This window comes from Lissotriton vulgaris, chromosome 8 (genome assembly GCF_964263255.1).
Source record: "Lissotriton vulgaris chromosome 8, aLisVul1.2, whole genome shotgun sequence".
Lineage (NCBI taxonomy): Eukaryota > Metazoa > Chordata > Amphibia > Caudata > Salamandridae > Lissotriton > Lissotriton vulgaris.
In genome coordinates, this window is record NC_141696.1 from 1425046268 (window position 1) to 1425067674 (window position 21407).

Below are 21407 nucleotides of genomic sequence, written 5' to 3' on the forward strand. Positions count from 1 at the left end.
GAGGGGAAAACACCTAGCAGCCAAGGTGTTAATCAATAACTTCCTACCATGTTAACCTATGGGCTTGCAATGGGGAAAATTACTTGGGCCACATTTCTAGCACCAGGGCTTATAAAACCATATTTTATAAGCATTTCCCTAATTTCTACAGGACCCTCACCCCCTGTGCAACTAGGGGAGACTTTGGGGGTTCTGAATCTGCAGAAATATTGCAGATCCTCCATACCCACTTCTTCCAGCATCAAAGTTGAATTTGAGCAGCTCTTTAATACATTGTGGGGAGTGAAATGTGAATTTTCACTTTACCCAGGCATATAAAAACTAATTTTATAAGGGCGTACCTTATAGATAACCGATGCACCGCCCCTGGGATACCAAGGGGCGACCCTGGGGGCCCCTAATATGCAACAACATGGTAGGTTATTTATTTTTAAGGGCCCCTACCCCCAGAGTCGAGTTTGGGCACAATTTAAGGTTTAAAAGGTGTCCTGGCAACCAGTGCTGCTTTTAAACTGACCTCAGGCTTCAGCACTGCACACATGTTGGTGCAGAGAATCTCCTGGCCTCTAAACTGCCATGCCCCAGGATACTGGAGACTTCTAGGTAGTTTCAATCCCCTGCCCTATTACATACTTGGGGCTTATCGGGTAGGTCTTGCCAATTACAGGGGCACCCCACCATACCATAGTGTACCCTAGTGTATGTTGGGTGTCTTAACTGCATTTTAATGTGTTCCTTTTAGCTTGGCACTGGCCCTGGGCCTGGTTAAACAGAACCCAGGGTCAGCCAGAGTCAGTTACCACCAGTTACAGCAAAAAGCTGGGGGGTGCCAAGGGCACAGGATGACTTTGCAACAATATAACTTAAGACAATGGACTACAAGGCATAGAAGTCCCATGACAACCATACCAGTAGGCAGTATAGCTTTATAGCTCATTTTTCTATGTTAGAATTTTAACTTTTAAGCAGTAAGTAACAAATGGATCTCTCTGACAAAAGCAGTAACCCACTCACCTAGTTAACATTATGTGCACAGTACATGTTCTTTTCAGCAGGAACATTAACCCTTAACCCTCTGTGCTACCTTTCCAGGAGTCAGCCCTTCCACTAGACAAACCTCCAATCTCTCTCTAGGAAGAACATTAATCACAGGTTTTCAGTAATTGATGCGGGCCGCCAGACAGAAAGCAAGGGGATAAGAGGAAGAGAGGGGGGTCAGCTGCCAGCACAGAGTAGAAGTGGATGTGGTCTGTGTCTTCTCTGGGCAGAAAGGAAGAGAGTCTTTTTCCTTCTCTGCCAGTCCCGCCCGTCCCCGCACAGTCACCAAAGCAGAGCTTTATCTGAAGGCTTTGGCTATTTCTGCCGTCCTGGGACACAGTTTTGAAAAGAAAAATCAGAAGAACGGAATCTTTTTAATAAAAGAAGTAGGGGCACGCCGTGCACTGCCGATCCCGCCCACTTTGACCACTGATCCACATTTGGTACATATATGTTGAGAAATTCCACATCCTTCCCACCCAGCTGCTCTGACAGTGGAGCAATCAAACCTCCTGATGAATCCCCTCCACATGAGGGCAGAAGGGGCACCAGTCATATCCATATAAGCACGCCTTTAGCATATTCTGAATATGTCAAACAATGCACCCTGCCTCTCCATCGGTTATGTAGCGCCTGACCCTCACCCTTCGGTATGTGAGTCTGTTGCAGGAAGTCCACCTGGGCCTTATCTTCAGAAATGTCTGAACACTGTGGGCCTCATTTATGAGAAATGAAGCATTGCTGCGTAAAAGCAGCGATGCGTCACTTCTCAGTGGGCACTCCTTGCGACATACCTGATGCGTCATATTTAATGTATGACGCATCATGTCGCAAGGAGCTACCGATATGTCAGTATTTCTGACATATCTGTAAGCGCAAAAGTGACGCATTGCTGGAGTGTGTCACAAAAGTGACGCAACTCCAGCAATGCGTCTTTTCACATGGGGCAAGCCCCATGTGAAAAGGCCTACATCAGTCTTACGCCTGCTGTGAGGCAGGCGCAAAATTTTGACGCAACTGCGACCTAGAAGATACGCAGTGAAAGCTCATAGATTTCACTGCGTCACTTCTACGAGGCTTTTTGCGGGGGAATGCCCCCCTGCATGCCTAAAATTCAATTACTCTAAGACCGAGGTCTTGAAATTTGAGAATAATCCCCGGGTCTAGACCCTAGAGTGGTGGCCTGAGGACCTTGGTAAATGCCCTGTACCTGTTAGGAAAGCTAAGAACCTAGGGGCCCTGGTGGACACTAAGCTCTCTATGGGAGATCAGGTGAGCTTGGTGTCCTCAGCCTCCATTATGGTTCTAAGGGTAATTAGGAAAATCAAGGCATTTCTGACTAAGAATAATCTGAGGACACTAGTGACAGCTCTTATACTGTCACAACTGGACTACTGTAACTGCCTATACCTCAATGCTCAAGAACAACACCTTAACAGAATTCGCTGGTCCCGAATGCAGCAGCAAGACTGTTGACTGAAACTCCTAAGTTTGTTTCCGTTAGAAGCTAACTGAAAAACTACACTGGCTCCCGGTGAGACTCAGAACTCGCTTCAAAGCTCTCTGCACTGTTTTTAAGGCAGTAAATGGAATTGGTCCAGAGGTCCTTAGACGTAGGCTGCAATGGTATATTCCAGGCAGGAACCTAAGATCTTCTAGTGAAAAGCAAGTACAAGTGGCCTCCTTTAAAAAAAACAACTGGGGAGGTAGAGGTTTTATTGTTTGTGCATCTAGAGCCTGGATTGACCTGCTGTTCATGCTTAGGAATGCCCCGGATCTCATGTCCTTTCGTAAGGGTCTGAAAACTTTGCTCTTTTCTCAATAAAGCAACTCTCCCTCTCAGACAGACAGCATCTAGCACCAGGACATCTTCGGGTAACCGTGCGCTCTACAAAAACAAATAACATAACATAACATACATTAAATCTGACGCAGGTATAATGTAGCGCAGGGGTTTACAGAGTGACGCGTCTGCTTAGATGCGTCACTTTGTAAATAGTGCGCAACAGGAGGCATGTTTTACGCTGCTGATGCATCACAAAAAGTGACGCATCGGAAGCGCAAAACTGATGCAAGGCCTCATAAATGAGGCCCCGTATCTTTTACTTGGAAGATTAAGTCCCAGCACATTCCAAGTTTTGACTTTCATACACAACATCATGTAAAATACGGATGCTCCCATGGTCCTCCTCATAATTAATAATAAAGGCTCTTCCGTCCGTAATCAACTGCAACATTAAAACAAATTTAATCATAACATCCCCAACGCCCTCTCCCCCCAGACTGAAAAGAAGAAACACCCTGTCCAAGCAAACAGTATATACCTTTGTGGTGCAACAAGGAACGAACCCTACAGCAGACCGAAGAAGATAGGGCCCCATCTCCTTGTGCTATGGGGGTGAGGCCTAGGTTCACCTGGGAAGGAGTCCTGCAGTCCTGATAGACCAGGCACTCCGGAATGTAGGCCCACTGAATAGCAACTCCTCCCCCTAACACTTTTGAACCTCACACCCTGCAAGGTTCCCCAGCGTATCCAAATTTTTACCCAGAGATGTTGTCTACTGGGCAAGGAGTTAGAGCCGGGCCCTGCTGCTGGGGGCAATCAGAGATCCCCAACCCACTGGTGCTCCCCTCAGAATCCGATCCTTGCTCCGATGCTAGCAGGTCAAAGTGGGTGTTGTGATAGTACGATACTTCAGCTTTTACCGGGGTTCCTGCATTGGCTGCCTGTTCCTCCGAGAGGCAGTTTTGGGAGTGGTGCTTCTGCGACTTCCTTAATTTTTTATGCTCTCTGATGTTTCACCCTACTGGGTCATGTTGGTGTCTGTAGAATGGAGCCAGTTTCAAGCCTCCTCAGGGGTGCTGAAGAAATGGGTGAAATCTCCTGTCACCGCACTGAATTTTGTGGGAAACAGGAGAATATATTTCAGGCCCATAGTGTGCAGTTGGAGTGTCACTGCAGCGTAAGAGGAGTGTTACTTCTGAACTAATGCTGTGTAATTCGGGTAATCTGTGATAGTTGAGCCATCCACCTTTCAGGGCTCTGTGGTTTAAATAATTGCAAGATCAAGTCCATGTCTCTATAGTTCAACAGATGAGCACTAATCGGGCGTGAGGCTACCCCTGTTTGTGGCAGACGCCCTGGGATGTGAGACACACTTTTCAAAAGAATCGTGGGGTTTTCCAGACCAGTACTGTTTCTGTCAGCCAGCTCTCCAGTAATTATTGCACACTTGGGCCTTCCGAACAATCTGGGATCCCTAGTATTCTAATGTTATTGCACCAGGAGCGGCTTTAGGCATCTTCTGCTTACTCCTGCATGAGTTGCATGTCTCTCATGAGCTGATGTACTTGATCTTGCGTCTTGTGTACTAAAGGTTGGAGCATTCAGTCGGCTCAACATCCTCGACCCTTTCTGACACCTTCTTATGGTTATCGTGTAGCAGGGACATCTCAATAGCAACAGTATAAACCTTTGACTCCAGCGCAGTTTTAGTCTCTTGAATAGGTTTGTGTGAACTGACTGGAATGTTTTTCCAAAGTTAGCTCCAGCTGGCCTACTATGTCTCTGCCCGGGGCATGAGGCACAGCGGCATCCCCAGCGTCGGGGGTGAGATGGGTGAAAATCTGGCTGTTTAGGTTTCACCATGCTTTTCGGGTGTGTGTTCTCGGACCAGTCGCTCAGGCCAGGCGCTGGTGTTTACTTCACAAACTTCCCCAGGGCTACGGCAAGCCTCCAGTTCAGTATGAGCAAAGGATGGCACAGGTGGCTCAACACACTGGGTTTCATCCAGGAGGGGCCCCCATCAACGCAAGGCCAGTAGGGCCCTCTTCCCTTCGCCCAAAGTCCTTAAAGAGTACTGACCTCCGATGGGTGGTTTCAAAGTGCCCCCCCTTGCAACACGCAGGAGGCCTCCTGCTGTGAGTGGAAGTACGGTGCTCAGTTTGCTTGCTGCACCAAGGAGGCGATGCCTTCTATGTGCTAGTCCCCCGTTTTTGGGACCAACCTTGGGCTAGGGTGACGGTGGAGTCACCAACGGAGGGGTCCAGGGTCCTCTTCAAGCCACGCCCAGAGTACGCAGTACACTAATGTGGACCCCATCCAGCAGCTCAACTCTTGCTCAAGATCTGCCACCTTTGTTCTGAGCACCCACTCCCAGGCCCTGACAGCGGGTGCCATGCTCCACATTGTGACATTGGTCTGGGTGCTGTTCCCCCGCCCACCAGGTAGTTGTGGCATTCTCAGAACTGTTGAATGTTCAGGAAAAGCATGTAGTTCCTGGCATGTGTGACATCTACAGTTAGTCCTAGCTATCTGTAGAGAGGTGAAGGACAGAGCTGAAGGGATACATAGGACGTTGCTTTGCAGTTCCAATATATTCAGTGGTCCTTCTTTGAGTATATTGGAACTACAAACCAGCATATTATTTCACTTCCCTATGGACTACGACTCAATGGGTCAGGGGTTTCCCAGTTCTAAGGACATCTGAGTACTCCAGCTCTTCCCATTGATGAAGGACAGGCAACTTCTGGGACAGCCACCCCTTCCCTTCCTACAGTCCTGGCTTTTTTGTCAAGAGCAGTGGTGGAACCAGTGTCATAGACCCCAGTGCAAGGAAGTAAATGGGCACCTGGCCTCTGTTTAAACTCAACTAGAGCAAAAATAAGGGTTCAATGGACCCTGGTGCCACTGCACCTGCTGCACCAATGGAAGCTACGCCCCTGTGGAATAGTTAAAGCTTAAGGCAGCCAAAGGCTATTAGATAAAGTGCCAGGACTTGGCTATAATGCCAAGACCTACTGATGGCACAAGACAAAAGAGCAACTTGGCCACTCAGAAAGAGGACTGGGATGCAAACAAAGAGAGAGAAATTAAGACTGCACAACCATCAGGTGAGGAAAAGTAAAAACTTTGTATTAGCATGAGAGAGAAAAGCCGCGAGATGTGTACAAGAGAAATATGGAGTAAAGCCAGAGCAAAGTACGTCATAGGGTGTTTTCCTGGCAAGCACCTTGTTTGCAATTTAAGTCATGCATTCCACGCTTTGCGTACATCCTTGTTTTACCACATGGTCCATCTGATGCTGCTTGTAATGCCACAATATCCGTGTGACTTACATAACTTCATAACGTGAGTGTATGGAGTGTTATTAATCAAAGTAAAAACAGTGGCCGGAAGACAGACATCTGTACTGGAGCAGCAATAACATAAGACAATTCATGTGATAAATCTCCGATAATTGAAAAATACAGACTGACAACACCCAATTAGCCCTCACTCTCACCCACAGCCTACCCACATTGCAACCGCTGGCGTCTTTACCACTTTTGTGTGACTAAGGGGCATATTAGCAAGAAGAGGCGATAATTATCGCTAACCCATGTTAGCTGCATTTTTTTTATCGCCGTCTATCGCTGGATTTCATGTGCCAAGGTGATGAAAAATCAAGTGATAGCGGCAAAAACCAGAAATAGCATGGAATACCAGTGCTGAATTAACTGCGCAAATGAAAAGCTTGCTAATAGGCAAGTGTGTACTTAACCTAACAATCCACCTCCCATTGATAAGATGGCTAAGTCAAGTTTTTATCAGGTGTTAAAATCCAGCAATAATCTCGGTTAGCAAGACTTTTTTTATCACTTTGCGGGCACTGATAATAGGGGGAAGTTGTGATTGCGACTGTTTCCCTTTACATTTAGTGAGGAAAGACTACTTTGCATGTCATTAGCGATAAATATCGTTCAAAGTGACAAAAAAAACGGGCGCTATTGCCAGTAAACTGTTGCTAACAGCTGTTAGCGACTGCTTGCTAATAGGGCGATAAAAATATCGCAGCTTTAGCGGCAAATAGTGCAGCTAAAGTGGCGATACAGCCCTTGATAATATGCCCTTGTGTGCTTCCAAAGAGGGGCAGTATTTATAATGTACTCTGTTCAGCAATGGAGCAAGGTCCCACAAAGGTACGAATGTGGGGGCATATTATCAAGCAACAGCGTTAAAATTATCGCTGCTTTAGCGGCAGGAAACTGCTGCTAAAACATCGATAATGGGCTTGATAATATGCCGTTGTGAATTCCCATAGAACCCCAGGTTCTGGTGTGAACCTGGGCTTCTATGGGCATATTATCATATTTTCAAGCCCATTATCGCCGCTTTAGCGGCAGTTTCCTGCTGCTAAAACAGCCATAATTTTGACGCCCTTCTTGATAATATGCCCGAGGTCCGGCACCATTTCCAGTAGGAAATGCTCGTAACAGACAGTAACACAAACAACATGTCGCTGCATACTCTGCTCAGCAGAGGTGGTGCCCGTGTCCTATGCCGGAGGGGCAGGTGAAAGAGGTGCTTTGCAAGCTTCGCACTGAGAGTCATGGATGTTTAATACTTGTTACCTAAGTGATCCCTACAGCTGGACAAGGAGCGTGCAAAGGTTTTTTTCTAAAAAACCTACACAAATATGTAAAAGGTGCAAGTTATCAATGCGTTAGGTTTGCACTGCACAATCAGGACTTTTGCAAATATTTTGTCAAGCAATTATATTTGCGTTGAGTTGACCAGGGCATGCACTTGCTTGAAAAAAGGCTTCTGGCTTTCTGGGACTATGCTTGTGTCATAAAAACTGAATGGTTTGCCCCTCTCTTTCTAGATCCCAGCACAGTTTCACTCTTAGTAAAGGATATTCGATTCAGAAAGGTTTTAAATCAGAAGGGAATAGCACCAGCCCAATGCCTGCTAATTATCCATTGGATAATAGTGCTTGTGTCAACTTGCCTTGCCCAGTGCTGGGTTCCATTTAATGGCTCTGTGCAAGCATGTTGCGGTTGCAGCTGCACCACGCTGCCACCATATTTACAGGGGAGCTTCCTGTTCATTGGAAGGCCCTTCGGCCCTCTCGCCCCCCAGAACCTGAAGAAGACCTATTCTTGGTCACCATACTGAACTCAACCAACAACATGTTCCATTTTAAAGCCTCGACTCTTGCACAGGGTTACAATACCACATTGTTTACGAATTGTAAATAATATTGAAATGTTTACCTATGGATGAATCGATAAGAACCTATGCATTGCATCATAGCAGCATGGCCTCCTGAAAGACAAATTTGGATTATGACATGTGTTGCGTGTCGCAGCCCCCAACTCAGCAGGTGAGGGAATGATTAGTCTTATGTTAATGCTAGTTAGCTCACCATCCTCTATACTGCGTAGATTGCCAGAGAAGTAGTTAGTAGCCAAACATCCTCTTAACTTGCAGGGAACGCTCCACGTGAGGGCAGTGCAGACCACTGTCCGCCATCCGTTGGTTTCCCCATGTCCCAACCTAGCGCGGCCTGGTAACAAAACATAGTTAGCTCTGTGGCCCCCATCCCCAACTATCATCCCCTGCAGCCTCCGGTCTCCATTGGACAAGCCAACATTTTCCAGGTGTCTGCAGTGTTGACAGTGCTCAGATGCCCTGCTGTGAAGGTTTGGCACTACATTTCTGAAATTAATTATTCATCAAAGCACAGCCAACACTCGTACTTGTTACTTGAAGGAGCATCAGATACATATCTACAGGCGTTCACAACAAAGTACCTGAGGTGGGAAAAAGATGACCTCATTTTGAGGATTTACATGTCACCATAAAACTCTACCACACATCGAACCAACATTCTGGGGCGACAACGCTTCCACCTGAAAAAACACTGGGAAAAAGAAGAGGGAGGAAATATCCCTGGAGCCCATTTTGTCATGCAGCAGCCCTGATCTGGCTGGTTCCGTCTGTGCACTGATAGGCTGGTAATCTATTCTAGACACAGTGTTTTACCCTGTTTTTCAGGACTAGGAAAGCTTGTTTTCACAGGGTTCTGCACAAATATTCTGTCTCAGCATGATCCAAAACCGAGACTGCGCACTGCAGAGGCGTCAGCCTCGTGAGCATTGTTCTCTTATGGTTGGCCAGAGCCACACAATGTTGTACAGTGTGTTTTTTATTTATATCCGAGCTTGCATCTTGCATTATAATGTCTCACAAGGTGCCAGAGAAGGATGGTTCGAGTAGTAAATGTCTCCCCAAGAGACGCATATATTCTACTCAAAACCAGTCTCATAATATTATCTCGAGAAACCTGGGATCCACCTTCAGACAGAAGAAAATGACGTGGAATACTGGCATATCACTTTCACAACAAAAGCATAATTTCGTGAAATTTCATAGAATTTGACACATTTTTTACCTAAAAAAGTTACATTCTGTCACCCAGCCCTGCTCAGTAATCAGACATTTTGCTTGCCACAGGCTTTATACTACAAAGAAAGCGCCTTTGTCCATTTAGAGTGGGTTTATGCCCAATTCTTAGCACTTCACCTCCTTGTGTTCATAAAGAAAATAGACATGTCCCTTAGTGGGCTCACTGGTTACCTGTGGTACGTAGAATCCGCGCATCCTCCGGTTCACAGTTTCATAATCACCACCGCTCATGGGCGCTCAGCTTGCTGCTATCTAAGCAAACCTCCTTGTCTCTTGGACGTTGCCGTAATCTTGTCACCCACCATGACCTGTGCAGTCATGAGATCACTAAAAACACCCCATCCATAGATTCGGCTTCATTTTGTGGTCTATTTGCAGCTCCCAAAGAAGAACGTGACGTCATAGGCTGACAAGCATGTGCATGGAAAAGTTAGAAATCAAAAGGTTGCATTTTTGGTGGTGAGATGAAAATATGAAAAGAAAATACATGCAACCTTTAACTATACTTTGCTGGTAAAATACCTTTTTACCCATACTTAATGACATTTTCAGATTTCGTTTTTCATATGCTGGAGGCATTTTCCAAGATAAGGCACCGCCTAAATAGAACATAATTTTTCAAAAGGATGAAAATAAAATGAATGAAAGGGCTCATCACATTCATCTGCATTCTGATAGCCTTCCTGGGCAAGAAGTGGTGGAGGAAGCTGGCACTTACATATGAATTGGTTGCACATTTGGGTATAAGCATTCTGGCTCTGACCCTACCAAGACAGTACAATACTAGACCTGTGAAGATCTGTGCCAGGAGTAAGACTGCTGTGCTACACTCTGCTTGACTTACAGTTCCTAGGAACTTTTTCAATGTTGTGCCGAGCTGTCCCTGCTCCTGCAAATCTCTTCCCTGCTTAGGACAAAAGCTGGATTCATCTCACTTGTACCCAGAGTGACCCCAAGGGTTTCCTGGTTTGCCTCCTGTTTCTGAAGTCTCAGGGACACAAAAGACTTCTTGCAATTCTGCTGGTGCTGCTGGACTCTTTTATTTGTGAGTCCTACACTTACCTGAGATGCCGTCTCCAGTCCTGGACCTCAGAAGTGGGTTCTGCAACTGATGTGCTACAAAATTGATTGATCGCCACCATTGCGCCAATCGGAACCGATGCAATGTCCTTGGACGCCAATGCAGTGCTAATCTGAAGGGCACGGCTGAACAACAAAATGGGACTGGCTGCGAGGTTCAATGATGACGTAGAGCTGATCCTAGGTCCTGACTGCAGGGCTTGACTTTAATGCATTGATCCAACTGCGTGAATCGGAATCAACACATCAGACTCTCGACACTGACACTGACACTGACACTTTGCTCCACCCAAGGTATTTTTTCAGCAGACCTATATCCAGGTTGGCCTGAACTCTGGGTTTACCCTGGTCCAGCACGACCTCAAGGAACCTTTTTGTGCTATTGACTTCTAAATACATTTTGGGGATTTAATCTTTAAAAATTAGTGTCTCACTTCTACTTATTGATTTTGTGGCGGTTTGGTCCTGTTTTACTTAGATATATATTCTCTATTTTTTTAAAGCTGTGTGGAGTCTTTTTGTGGTGTATTCATTGTGTTACTGTGTGTGTGTTTCACAAATAATTTACAGATTACCTCTTTGGATAAGCCTGACTATTTTGTGCCAAGCTACCAGAGGGTGAGCAAAGGTTATCTTTTAGTGTGAAACTAGCTTGCCTTGACTGGGATTGTGGTCCCTACTTGGACAGTAGGGAATAAAGACACAAAGTCTTAGATATGGGTGAATCTTCCCTCCTCATTCTTCTTGACCTCTCAGGTCGATACAGTTAATCACACTGCTTTACTCAATATCCTCAAAAACCGTTTTGGCTTGGATGGTACCATCCTCAAGTGGTTCACCTCATACTTCTAAAATAGAACACAACAAATTAAAATCTCTAACTGCATCTCTACACCCCAACCTGTTAATTTGGGTGTCCCCCAGGGCTCCATTCTCTCTCCTACTCTATTCAACCTCTTTATGGAACCCCTCACTCTCATTCTTAAACAAGCAGGAATCAGTTACCACCCATATGCAGATGATACCCAACTTTACTAGAAGATCAAATCGCATGATGACGTCTGACATCTAAATGACACATTGACTAAGATTCAATCATGGTTCATTATAACCACCTAAAATTAAACCCCCAAAAAACTGAAATCATCCTTTTTCCGCTAAAAACCACGCGCTCCCTATCCAAAACTGGATCTCAGACATTAAAGCTCTTAATTGTTCTCTCTCCATCACTCACTCGATAAGCGTTGACCATAGCCTCAGTCTTACCCCCCATATTAAAAACTCTGCTAAAGGTGCTCTCTTTACACTGCATCATCTTAAAAAAATTAAACCCTTTATTCCTGCGGATGACTTTAAATCAGTTGTTCAATCACTGGTCCTGTCCAAAATTGATTACGGTAATGCAAATCTTGTTGAACTCCTAAAGTCCACTTAGCCCTAGTCAAATCTGTTCTCAACCTCGCTACCAGGCTAATTTCTGACTGCAAACGCTTTGAACACATATCCCCCGTTCTCAAAAACCTTAAATGGCTTCCGATTGAAGGCAGAGATACCTACAAGACCACTTGCATCACTCACAAAGCCCTCCACAAAAATACCCCTTCTTACCTCTCCAACAAACTACACAAAGCAGGCTGCGCTAGAACTATGAGGAGCACTAACGCTCCTGTACTTGTTCCCCCTCTAAAAAGAGATCAATGCAGTCTCACTCGTTCTCTGGAAATGCGCCATCTATCTGATATGCCCTTCCCAAAGATTTACGTTGCAACTCCTCCTATTCTTGCTTAAAAAAAAACTTGAGCTGCTCCTTCTTAAAAAATACTGGGGTCCAATGACTATTTATTTATTTATAAAGCGCCAGAATCGACCCCCAGAGGGGTATCTCTGCGCTAATTAGACGGGCTTCAGGTGAGAAGAATACAACAAACAATCTGCTAAAGATCAAAAACAAAAAAGAAAGGTCTTAAGCTATTTCCTAAAGTATAAATAATCGGTACACTGTCTTAATTGTAGGGGGAGCTTGTTCCAGTAGTGAGGACCCAGATAAGAGAGGGCCTTCCCACCCTGTCTGGCTCTTTTAATCCTGGTTACCTCTAATAAGGATTTAGATCCAGAGCGCAGAAACCTCCGGTGGGCATAAGAGGAGAGCTTGTCAGCAAATTAGGCAGGACCGAGCCCAGACAAAGCGTTAAATATTGTACAGCAAACTTTGAACTGCAGTCGTTCTCGTATGGGGAGCCAGTGAAGCTGATAAAACGGGGGCCGAGAAGCGGTTCTTAAGGGGGCATTGAGGATCAAGCGAGCTGCCGTGTTTTGAACCACCTGTAGTGTATCAAGGGCATCCTCATTTGCAGAAACCAGCAGGCCATTAGAATAATCCATGCAGCTTAAAATAAGTGCCTGGGTCAGGGTTTTCCGAGTGGAGTCCGGGAGCAAGGGAAGAATGCTGCGCAACAGGCCCATTACGTGAAAACAAGAGCCAGCTGTCTGGACAGCGTTTTTTTTCATGGTAAGGGTCTGTTCTAGGCAAACACCTAGGTTTTTAACACTGACTTTGGCGCGGGAGGAGTGCCCAGGTCTGTAGGCCACCAATTGGGAGTCCATAATAATTGGGCCTCACCAAAGAGCATGATCTCCGTCTTTCCTACATTACACTGCAGGAAATGACTCCTCATCCATTACGAAATGCTTCTCTTTCCAGAGGAGAAGGTAACCTGGACTTCAGGAGTAAACTTTGCAAAAGGAAAAAGCAGCTGTGTATCATCGGCATAGGAGATGGGGGTAAACCCACAGCTCCTTAACAGACCGGCCAAGGGGGCCACATTGATATTAAACAACGTCAGGCACAGACCTATCCCTTCCACCTTACATTGTCTTTATCGGTTTCCTTGCCCATTTTTCTTTCTTCCTCTCCCATTCACCCCCTCCCCCCTCGTTTTTCTGTATTTTCCCAGACCCACCCCCTACCACCTGCCCTCCCCTTATTCCCTTCTCCCCACTCTTGCTCTTCACTTTCTTATTTGCCCCCTCACTAACTTTTTCCCTGCTCTCCTCCAGCTCCTCCTGCTCCAATCTGATCTCTCTTAGATCCTCCTAGTTATTGTACCCTTCCTCAAATTTGTTAAATTGCATTGCTTCAATATTTAAAAATGCTAAATATTTACTGTAACTCTGTTATTTCCAAATGTTGTAAAGCGCTCTGATACTCCCAGGTCCACTCAGCGCTACATACAACCCTTTAAATTAAATAAAATAAAAAAATAAAATAAGTATAATTCACAAAGTCTCTCTTCCTTTGATACGCCTTCCCATATCCCGGTGATCACATACAAAGGGAGTAAATTTAGCCTTAAAACAAAATGATTCTATGCAATCCATGAGGGAGATTCCAGATAAGGTAAGTCTAAGGCTTTTTCCATATACACTTTTCTCGAAAAAAACATATTTCTCATGTGATGCATGCAGGGCAATAGATCCCTGTTCATGCTTACTTTAAGCAAAGATTTTTTTCAAAAAGCTTTTTAAAAGAGATTTTCTTCAATTGTTCCTGTTGCCTCTCGTTTTTTGTATATAAATGTGTTAAATGCATGGTTAATGTGCAGCTGAGCATTGAGTTGTGCAACGTGTTCCTACTTGTTTCCTTGTCTTGTATAGTGACTGTTTAAGGCTGTGTGCCATCAAATCTCCTGGCTGCATTCCCTATCTTTGTTTAGTTAAAATGAATTTTGGCAGTGGAAGAGCCCCAATTTAAACAATCGCAAACATTTCAACATCTTTTATAAGGGAATAATAAAATACCATTTTCTCTAACAGGATTTCGAAACTTCATGCCTTAGGGCTCGAACTGACCCCATTTAACCTTTGAAATAGGACTTGTACAGAAATTGTGATCAAAAGGGAGAGGGAACATAGCAAAAGCTGTTAAGTTATACATTTTAACATGTCTTTTGTTTTTGTCAGTGGTAATCGAATGTGCAACGGTAAACCCAAAAGATAGAATCAACTGTGGTCATCCTGGTGTAACTCCAAGTCAGTGCAAAGCCACTGGCTGCTGCTTTGATTCCAGTGTTCCAGATGTGAGCTGGTGTTTTAAACCTCAAATAAAGAAAGGTAATGTAACAAGTCTATGGGAATCAGGGGGGTTAACCGTTTAAGCATCACCAACTCAGCCTGGAATTAAATAAATGTAAGATATTAGTCACAATTTAGAATTTTGCATTGATTGGAAATTAAGAACGTTTTAAAGTTTGCCTGATCTATATTCATTTTGGGGCATATTTATAAAATTAGTGGTGCAGGGCCCTGTGGCACAGGGAAAGGGCGGGTGTGTGCTGTATTTAAGCAATACGGTGCATTACTATCCTTTCCCCCTGCGCTGGTGCCGTTGTAGGTACCTTCCTGCACAAAAACAATCCATAGAGGCATTGTCCTCTTTCAATGTGTGCTGCATAATGCAACACACATAGGAAGAGGACATTTGTGAGAATCTGGGAAAGTGTCAAAAACCACGGGATATGTGTGGGAACATCCACCACAAAGCCAACGGAACAGCTTTCTTGCGCAGACAAAGGCAATACTGTGATGTGCGCCGGGTCCGCCTTACTCTAGAGTTACGAAGCTATTCAAAGCCACGCTATGTGGCTTTGCATGGGTTTTTAAATCTGTCTTTAGGCTGGCGTCACGCACGTACCACTTAACATGGTGGAAACATGATGCAAGCTTCTCATAAATATCCCCCTGAATGTTTTTGCCACACAGTGCCTCACTCTGGGCCTCTTCAGGTATACTACTGAGCTGGGCATGATACCAAGGAACCCCAGCTGAAGAGGCCACCAGAGGTATTGCCAGAAATCTCTGGAGATCTAAAGATGTCTATTATGTAGCAAGAGCATGTCTACCACCTAACGCCAGGCCCTATCATCCCTACTAAAATGGCCATTAGTGGTATTGCAAAACATTCTTGAAGACATTCTGGTACATATAATGCTGCTGGGGCATCTGTTTAACAGGACGAACCTGAGACTGTGAGCCCTGAAATGTTATAGCTCCTTCAAATTAAATGGAGATAAAACAGAGCTCTTGCTTCTAGGCCCAGCCTCGCCAACATCTTTTATCTCCTTATGGCCCAAAGCCCTGGGCACTCCTCCCACCTCCAAAGAAAGCGTCAAGAGCCTGGGAGTGTGGCTGGATAGCAAGCTGTCCTTCTCCACCCAGGCTACCAAACTGTCCGCCACCTGCTTCGGTATCCTTAAAATCCTAAGGAAGGTCCTTCCACTTCTGCCCCCAGAAGCCAAGAAAGTGGCAGTCCAAGGCCTCATCCAGTCCCGCCTTGACACAAACAACGCTCTATACGTGGGGGCTCCCGAGTTGACCCTCCGGAAACTCCATATAGTGCAAAACTGCGCAGCACGCACCCTGTTAAAGATTCCCCGAGCTCAGTCAGCCAGATCTGCACTGAAAAGTCTTCACTGGCTGCCAGTTAGACACAGGGTGTCATTCAAGGCGCTGTGCATCGCACACCGGGCATTCTGGAAAACAGGACCTGCTATTAACAGCAAGCTCGTCACCCCCTACCACCCAAACAGGAATCTCCGCTCCTCTGAGGCTCTCCTGGCAGTGGTTCCTCGTGTAAAGAGAGCCAGATCCGGGGGTAGGCTGTTCTCAGTGAATGCCGCTAAACTTTGGAACACCCTCCCCCTCTCACTCCGCTCCAACCCGGACCTGCTGTCATTCCGCAAAAAACTGAAGACTTTACTATTCACCCAAGCCTCCGAGCTCTGATGTGTCACGTCACCTGTCCCTTTGATTCTTACCCCCAGCGCTTGGACGCCCCCGGGCAGCAACCGCGCTCAATAAATCTATTTCCATTCCATTCCATTCCATTCAGACCTAAAATACCCCTCATTCATAATTTGGTCCAAATAAAGCATCTACATTGGTGAGTAGCTTGCATGCCTCAGGGATGCTGGCATTGGTGTCACTTTTCGAGACCCCTACTCAACACTACCAGGCCAAATAAGTGTAGCCGGCATTGGCAGAACGGGGGCAAGTTACATAGCATACCCTATTGAGCACACCTATCAGCCGGGTGCATGGGGGTGTAATCAGGAGGTTCGAATGGAGTGACAACCAGCTGGTGGAAACACGGAATACTATAATGGCTAAAGGACAGAGGATTGCAGATTTTGATAACATTAGGCTGAGAAGATAAAACTACTCCTTACCGCGAAGACATGACTACATAAAATGTTCCTGTTCCCTTTAATGATACAGAGGTCTCTCAAATGGGACGTGAGGGCACACTTCGCCCAAAATAAACAGTGCGAAGAACGCTGTTGCGATGAACAACAGAACTCACGTGCGGATTGTTTGCATTGTTTCAGTGCTACTGCTCCAGCATTGTGCAGTGAACGGCGGCAAAATGCATATTTTGGGGAATTTTGTGTGAAATGCGTAATGCAGAATTCCCAAAATTACGCAAATTACACAACCCCTACATTTAAATTTCACCCAAGCATAGCTACAACCTTGCCCATATGGCAAAAAATTGTAAATCTTCAATGTGGAAAACCACTCTACAGACTACTTAATGACAAACTGAGAGCAAGCCTGTTTTAAACCAGCAACCAATCATATTAGGGAATCAGGATATGTTAACATCTGTCATGCACCAGTAGAAAGGATGTGTCTGGCCACCTGCCTTCTTAAGTAAGGTGACCATTTGTCACCGAAGAGTATTCTGTATTTACACAACTATCTGAGTCTACCTTTATTGAGAGCGCTGGATTGTAATATGCAGATCAGCTTACCTCACAGTAATGGTGCAAGGATGTGCATTGTTCTGGCACGCTCTGTGGCAACTAAGAAAACAGCTAGCGATAATTATCGCTGTGTTGGCTTATCGGCAACATTTCTATCGCCACCCTTCACCCTTTTTTATCGCTGAGATACCTTGCTATTAGCAAGGTTTATCTCAGGAGCGATAAAAAACAGGCAAAATGCGTGAATATCGCTGTCAATACAGCGATATTCAGGCACTACCGTGACAATCCTTTTAGCCATGTTATCCACCTCTCATTGGATAACATGGCTAAGAACTGGTCAGGGCAGGCGTTAGCTTTTGGAGACATTCGCGCTTAGCGCAAATATTTCCAAAACAACGTCTGTGTTGATCATAGGAGATAGCGATGTTAGCGACTGTTTTCAGTCGCTAACATCTTGGCACGCCCACTTTGCATGTCATTAGCGATAATTATCGCTGACATGCAAAGTGGGCCCCTAAATTCCCGCTATCGCCTACAAGCTGTCGCTAACTGGTGTTAGCGACAGCTTGGTAATAGGGCGATAAAATTATCGCCGCATTAGCGGGAAAAAGTCCCGCTAATGCGGCGATAATGGCCCTTGGTAATATGCCCCCATGTTTTTTTCAATAGTTTTGTCCTACTTTGTTTTCTCTTTGTGGCTGCTATAGGCAACCTTGCTGGGACTTATGGACCTGAACTTCACATCTTAAGTCACTAGAAATTCAAATCGTATTCTCTAACCTAACACAGTTTATCGAGCCAGCTGCTGCCAATTAAGGTCCTGCGTTTTGCTCTTTTAATTTGTTAAATCTCATTTTCAAGATAAATTGCACATGCATTCAAATTAGGTGACACTGTTCCGTCTTCCCGCATTTTCCAATGACAAGAAGTTAAATAGTGCTGCAGTGAACACTTGCTACAAACAGCACCAGAGAGGCAGGGAGAATGTAATGCACACACCTGTGTCTGACTCTCATATTCCCACAAACACTGCAGCCCTCACAGCTCAACTCGATCTATTCTGGCCTAACCTAAGCATGGGAGGAGACAGAAAAGATGCAAGCTGCAGGGCAAAGCACAGAACACAAAAAACGGCATGCTATATCTTCGGCTGTAAAGGATAGACACCCAGAGTGAGATAACACGAAAGCATTCATGGATTTCTGGTCATCTCGATGTGTATTCTGTAAGATTTCATTGCAAGTTTAACTTTGCATGCAAGGCCCCTAAAGATTTTAAACTGCTTTTAGCTCAAATAAAAAAATAAAAAGGTCACAACTAGCTGTAGGTGCAAGACGTGGAATGTAGACACTTAATAAAGTAGGATTATGCCCCCTAATTAGTTAATTTTGGGTGTTTTGAAAACCAACTAATGTTGAAGATAAATGAAAAATCAGATGAGATCCTCACCCCACTTGTCAAACTCCCGTACACGTGGGAACCATTTGGGAACTTCTGAGAAGTACATTTACAGAGTAAAACCGAGAGAAGCATGATTTAATTTCCCCATTAACTTGCACTACAGTCAAGGAGATTTCAAAAGAAAGAATATCCAACTAAACACCTGAAAATGTAATAAAAAAGAAATGCCATAATTAGAATATGAAAATCAGCAGGAAAGGGATTTAAAGCAGAGTTGTGTTAAAATCGAGTAATCTGCTTTTGCGTAATTATGCGAAATGACGGCGACATTATGTACATTAACTCGTAAATATTCAGAATGTAAATCGGTTATTTCGAGCTATATTTTAGCACGAAATTCGACCTCAAATCAATTGTTGGTACGACGATGCATTTAATAAAAAAGCAGCACGAATAACAGCTGCTCGCAGTCTGTTATTTCCATGCAGTCACAGTAAAAAATGTGAGCTATTTGCAGTAAAGTTTGAATCTGTTCGCTTGTAATCATGTGAAGTGGCGTATTAAAGTAATTTGGGCAAATTTATGTAAAGACGTACCATGAAATGTTCAAAATTATGCAAATGATGATTGCAATAAATTAGATTTTGCCCAGGTTAATTTACAGATACCCAAATTGAGCAAACAACTAATTTGATGATTCACTCTCTTTGATGGGATGAAAATGTTCCTCTGCTAACAAAATTAAATGCTGTATTAGACTCAGCATATTGTGTAAATGATAAAAAAACACAAACCTAGCTCAGAGGCGAGAACCTGTTGATCTTCTGCAGAGCCGGATTTCCACAATGTACTGTATGTAGAAAGTGGAACTGAAAAAGTCTTGCCCTCGGCGGAGCTCAGCTCAGAGATACATTTTAAGCGTAATTTGTTATTTTATAGAACATTTCTTGTCTTTAACCTCTTGCTACCTCTCTGAATGAAATTGAATTATAGATCTGAGGTCCTCAGAGGTGCTGGCATGGGGAAACGCAATCCAGCTGATCCACTTGCTTCAGCCATTTCAAATTATCCTTAAGCTGGTGCTTAATTACCTCCATATGGTCTTCAGAGAGATTTATCTCACCAGCAGAGGCCCTTAGATGATTCCTGACTGATCCTAAAACCTCCCATGAAACGTTGTCTCACAAATCCTTAGCATGAACTCTCACACTCCCAGAAAGCCTTCGACGATGCCTCAGTCATGCTCCGGAGATTCCTGATTTGTAAATGTAAATGAACTGATACTTGTATAGCGGACTACTCACCCGCAAGGGTCTCAAGACGCTTGTACGAATACCGCTGTGGAACCCATCCTGGCTTTCCCTGTGAGACATCCACTCCTGGGCACCCCCAAGGTGGAGGCCAGGCATCCTTAGCGCGTTGTGGGGGACGTTGTGGAGATTAAGCTAGCTATTGCCCAGAGTTGCAGAGTGGGACTCCATGATTGGAATAGGCACCGAGGCGAGAACTATCAGGTCCGTGGAATTTTGAGCCCAAGATCCGCCGAGGCGGGGAATTGAACCCTGGTCCCGGGCTAGACCTCTGCATCAGGGTCTGACGCTCTAATCATTGAGCCACACTTCTCCACACTTGCCTGCTATGCATACCTAGTCAGCTCTGAAACACCTCTATCCCATCTCCAGACACCACCAACTAGTCATTAGGCATCACTTAGAGACTGTTGACCAGCATGTAGACACCCCTAGCAGACCAATAAAGAAACTCAGATGGATCCTTAAAACCCTTTTGCTTCATTAAGATACTTGGAGCTTTCCCTTTACCTTCCAAATAGATATTGCGTTTTTACCAAATGTGGAAATTAAATAATACTCATCAACATCAGAATACAGAGTTCATACTGTAAATTAGGTTATTTCTACATTTCAAGGTGTTAATGATGAGTGGAGAAAATATGCTGAATCTGTGCTTCTATTTCAGATATAGTCCAATGTGGCCTGCAACCAAAAGCAAGAATCAACTGCGGCTATCCAGGCATTAGCCGTGGCCATTGCACCAGCAAAGGGTGCTGCTTCGACTCAAGTCATCCAGATACTATTTGGTGCTTCTATCCTCACATAGAGGAAGGTAATGTGCTGCTTTAAGTGTGACAAAACGTCTGTGTTATGGTCGGTGAAGGAACTATTTATAAACCCCTACATGCCAAAGAACGTACAAATAATTACCATCTTGAAAAATTCTATTTCTTTTTACATCATTCTCAGAAGACCTTCCTCACTGGTTTCTACCATGCTTCAAAGTCTATAGACCTGATCATCTGCTGACCCCTAGCTTGTTGTCCTTAATTATGTAGCCAGATGGGCCCCTCCTTTTGTGATGTGCCACAACCTCATCAACACTCTCTCCCATCTTCACTTCCCTTCTTTTATCTCTACCTGCTGTTTTGTCCTCTCTGTCCACCTCCCCTCGCCCATCCCTGGAAACCGCGCTCTACTTTTGATACCTGCCTACAGTATGTCCACCATGCTCCCCCACGTAATATATTGTGCTGTTCCTTCTTCTCTACCCCTCCCTTCATCTCTTTTGAATAACACCTTCTAATCCAGTCCACTAATGTGCACCCCCAATAAATTCTCTCGTCATGCTACTACTCTCCACCACACATTATATAAGAGCTCCATTCTTTTGTGGTTAGGCTAATGCAATGTCTCCAATTTCTTAGTCTGCTTTATTTCATTTTCAGATATTGTTTCTCATTTTAATTTTTAGAATACATGCAGCTTGGAGAAAGCAGTTAAAAATGACTTTGTTCCCATTTTAATACCAAATAGATTTGATAAAACACACATGCATATCGCATTTGTTTCTATTAGTATCTACCTTTTGCAGATAAT

At 44.6% G+C, this 21407-nt stretch overlaps 1 protein-coding gene across 1 annotated transcript in view; it reads left to right on the forward strand.

Annotated features, from left to right (window-relative positions):
• LOC147698861 (uncharacterized) overlaps window positions 1-21407 on the forward strand; it is a 48436-nt gene that overhangs the window by 21576 nt on the left and 5453 nt on the right. Inside the window, exons 4-5 of the mRNA XM_086935466.1 lie at window positions 14312-14461; window positions 20494-20640. Coding sequence (XP_086791592.1) covers window positions 14312-14461; window positions 20494-20640 — 297 coding nt within the window. The remainder of the gene's footprint in view (window positions 1-14311; window positions 14462-20493; window positions 20641-21407) is intronic.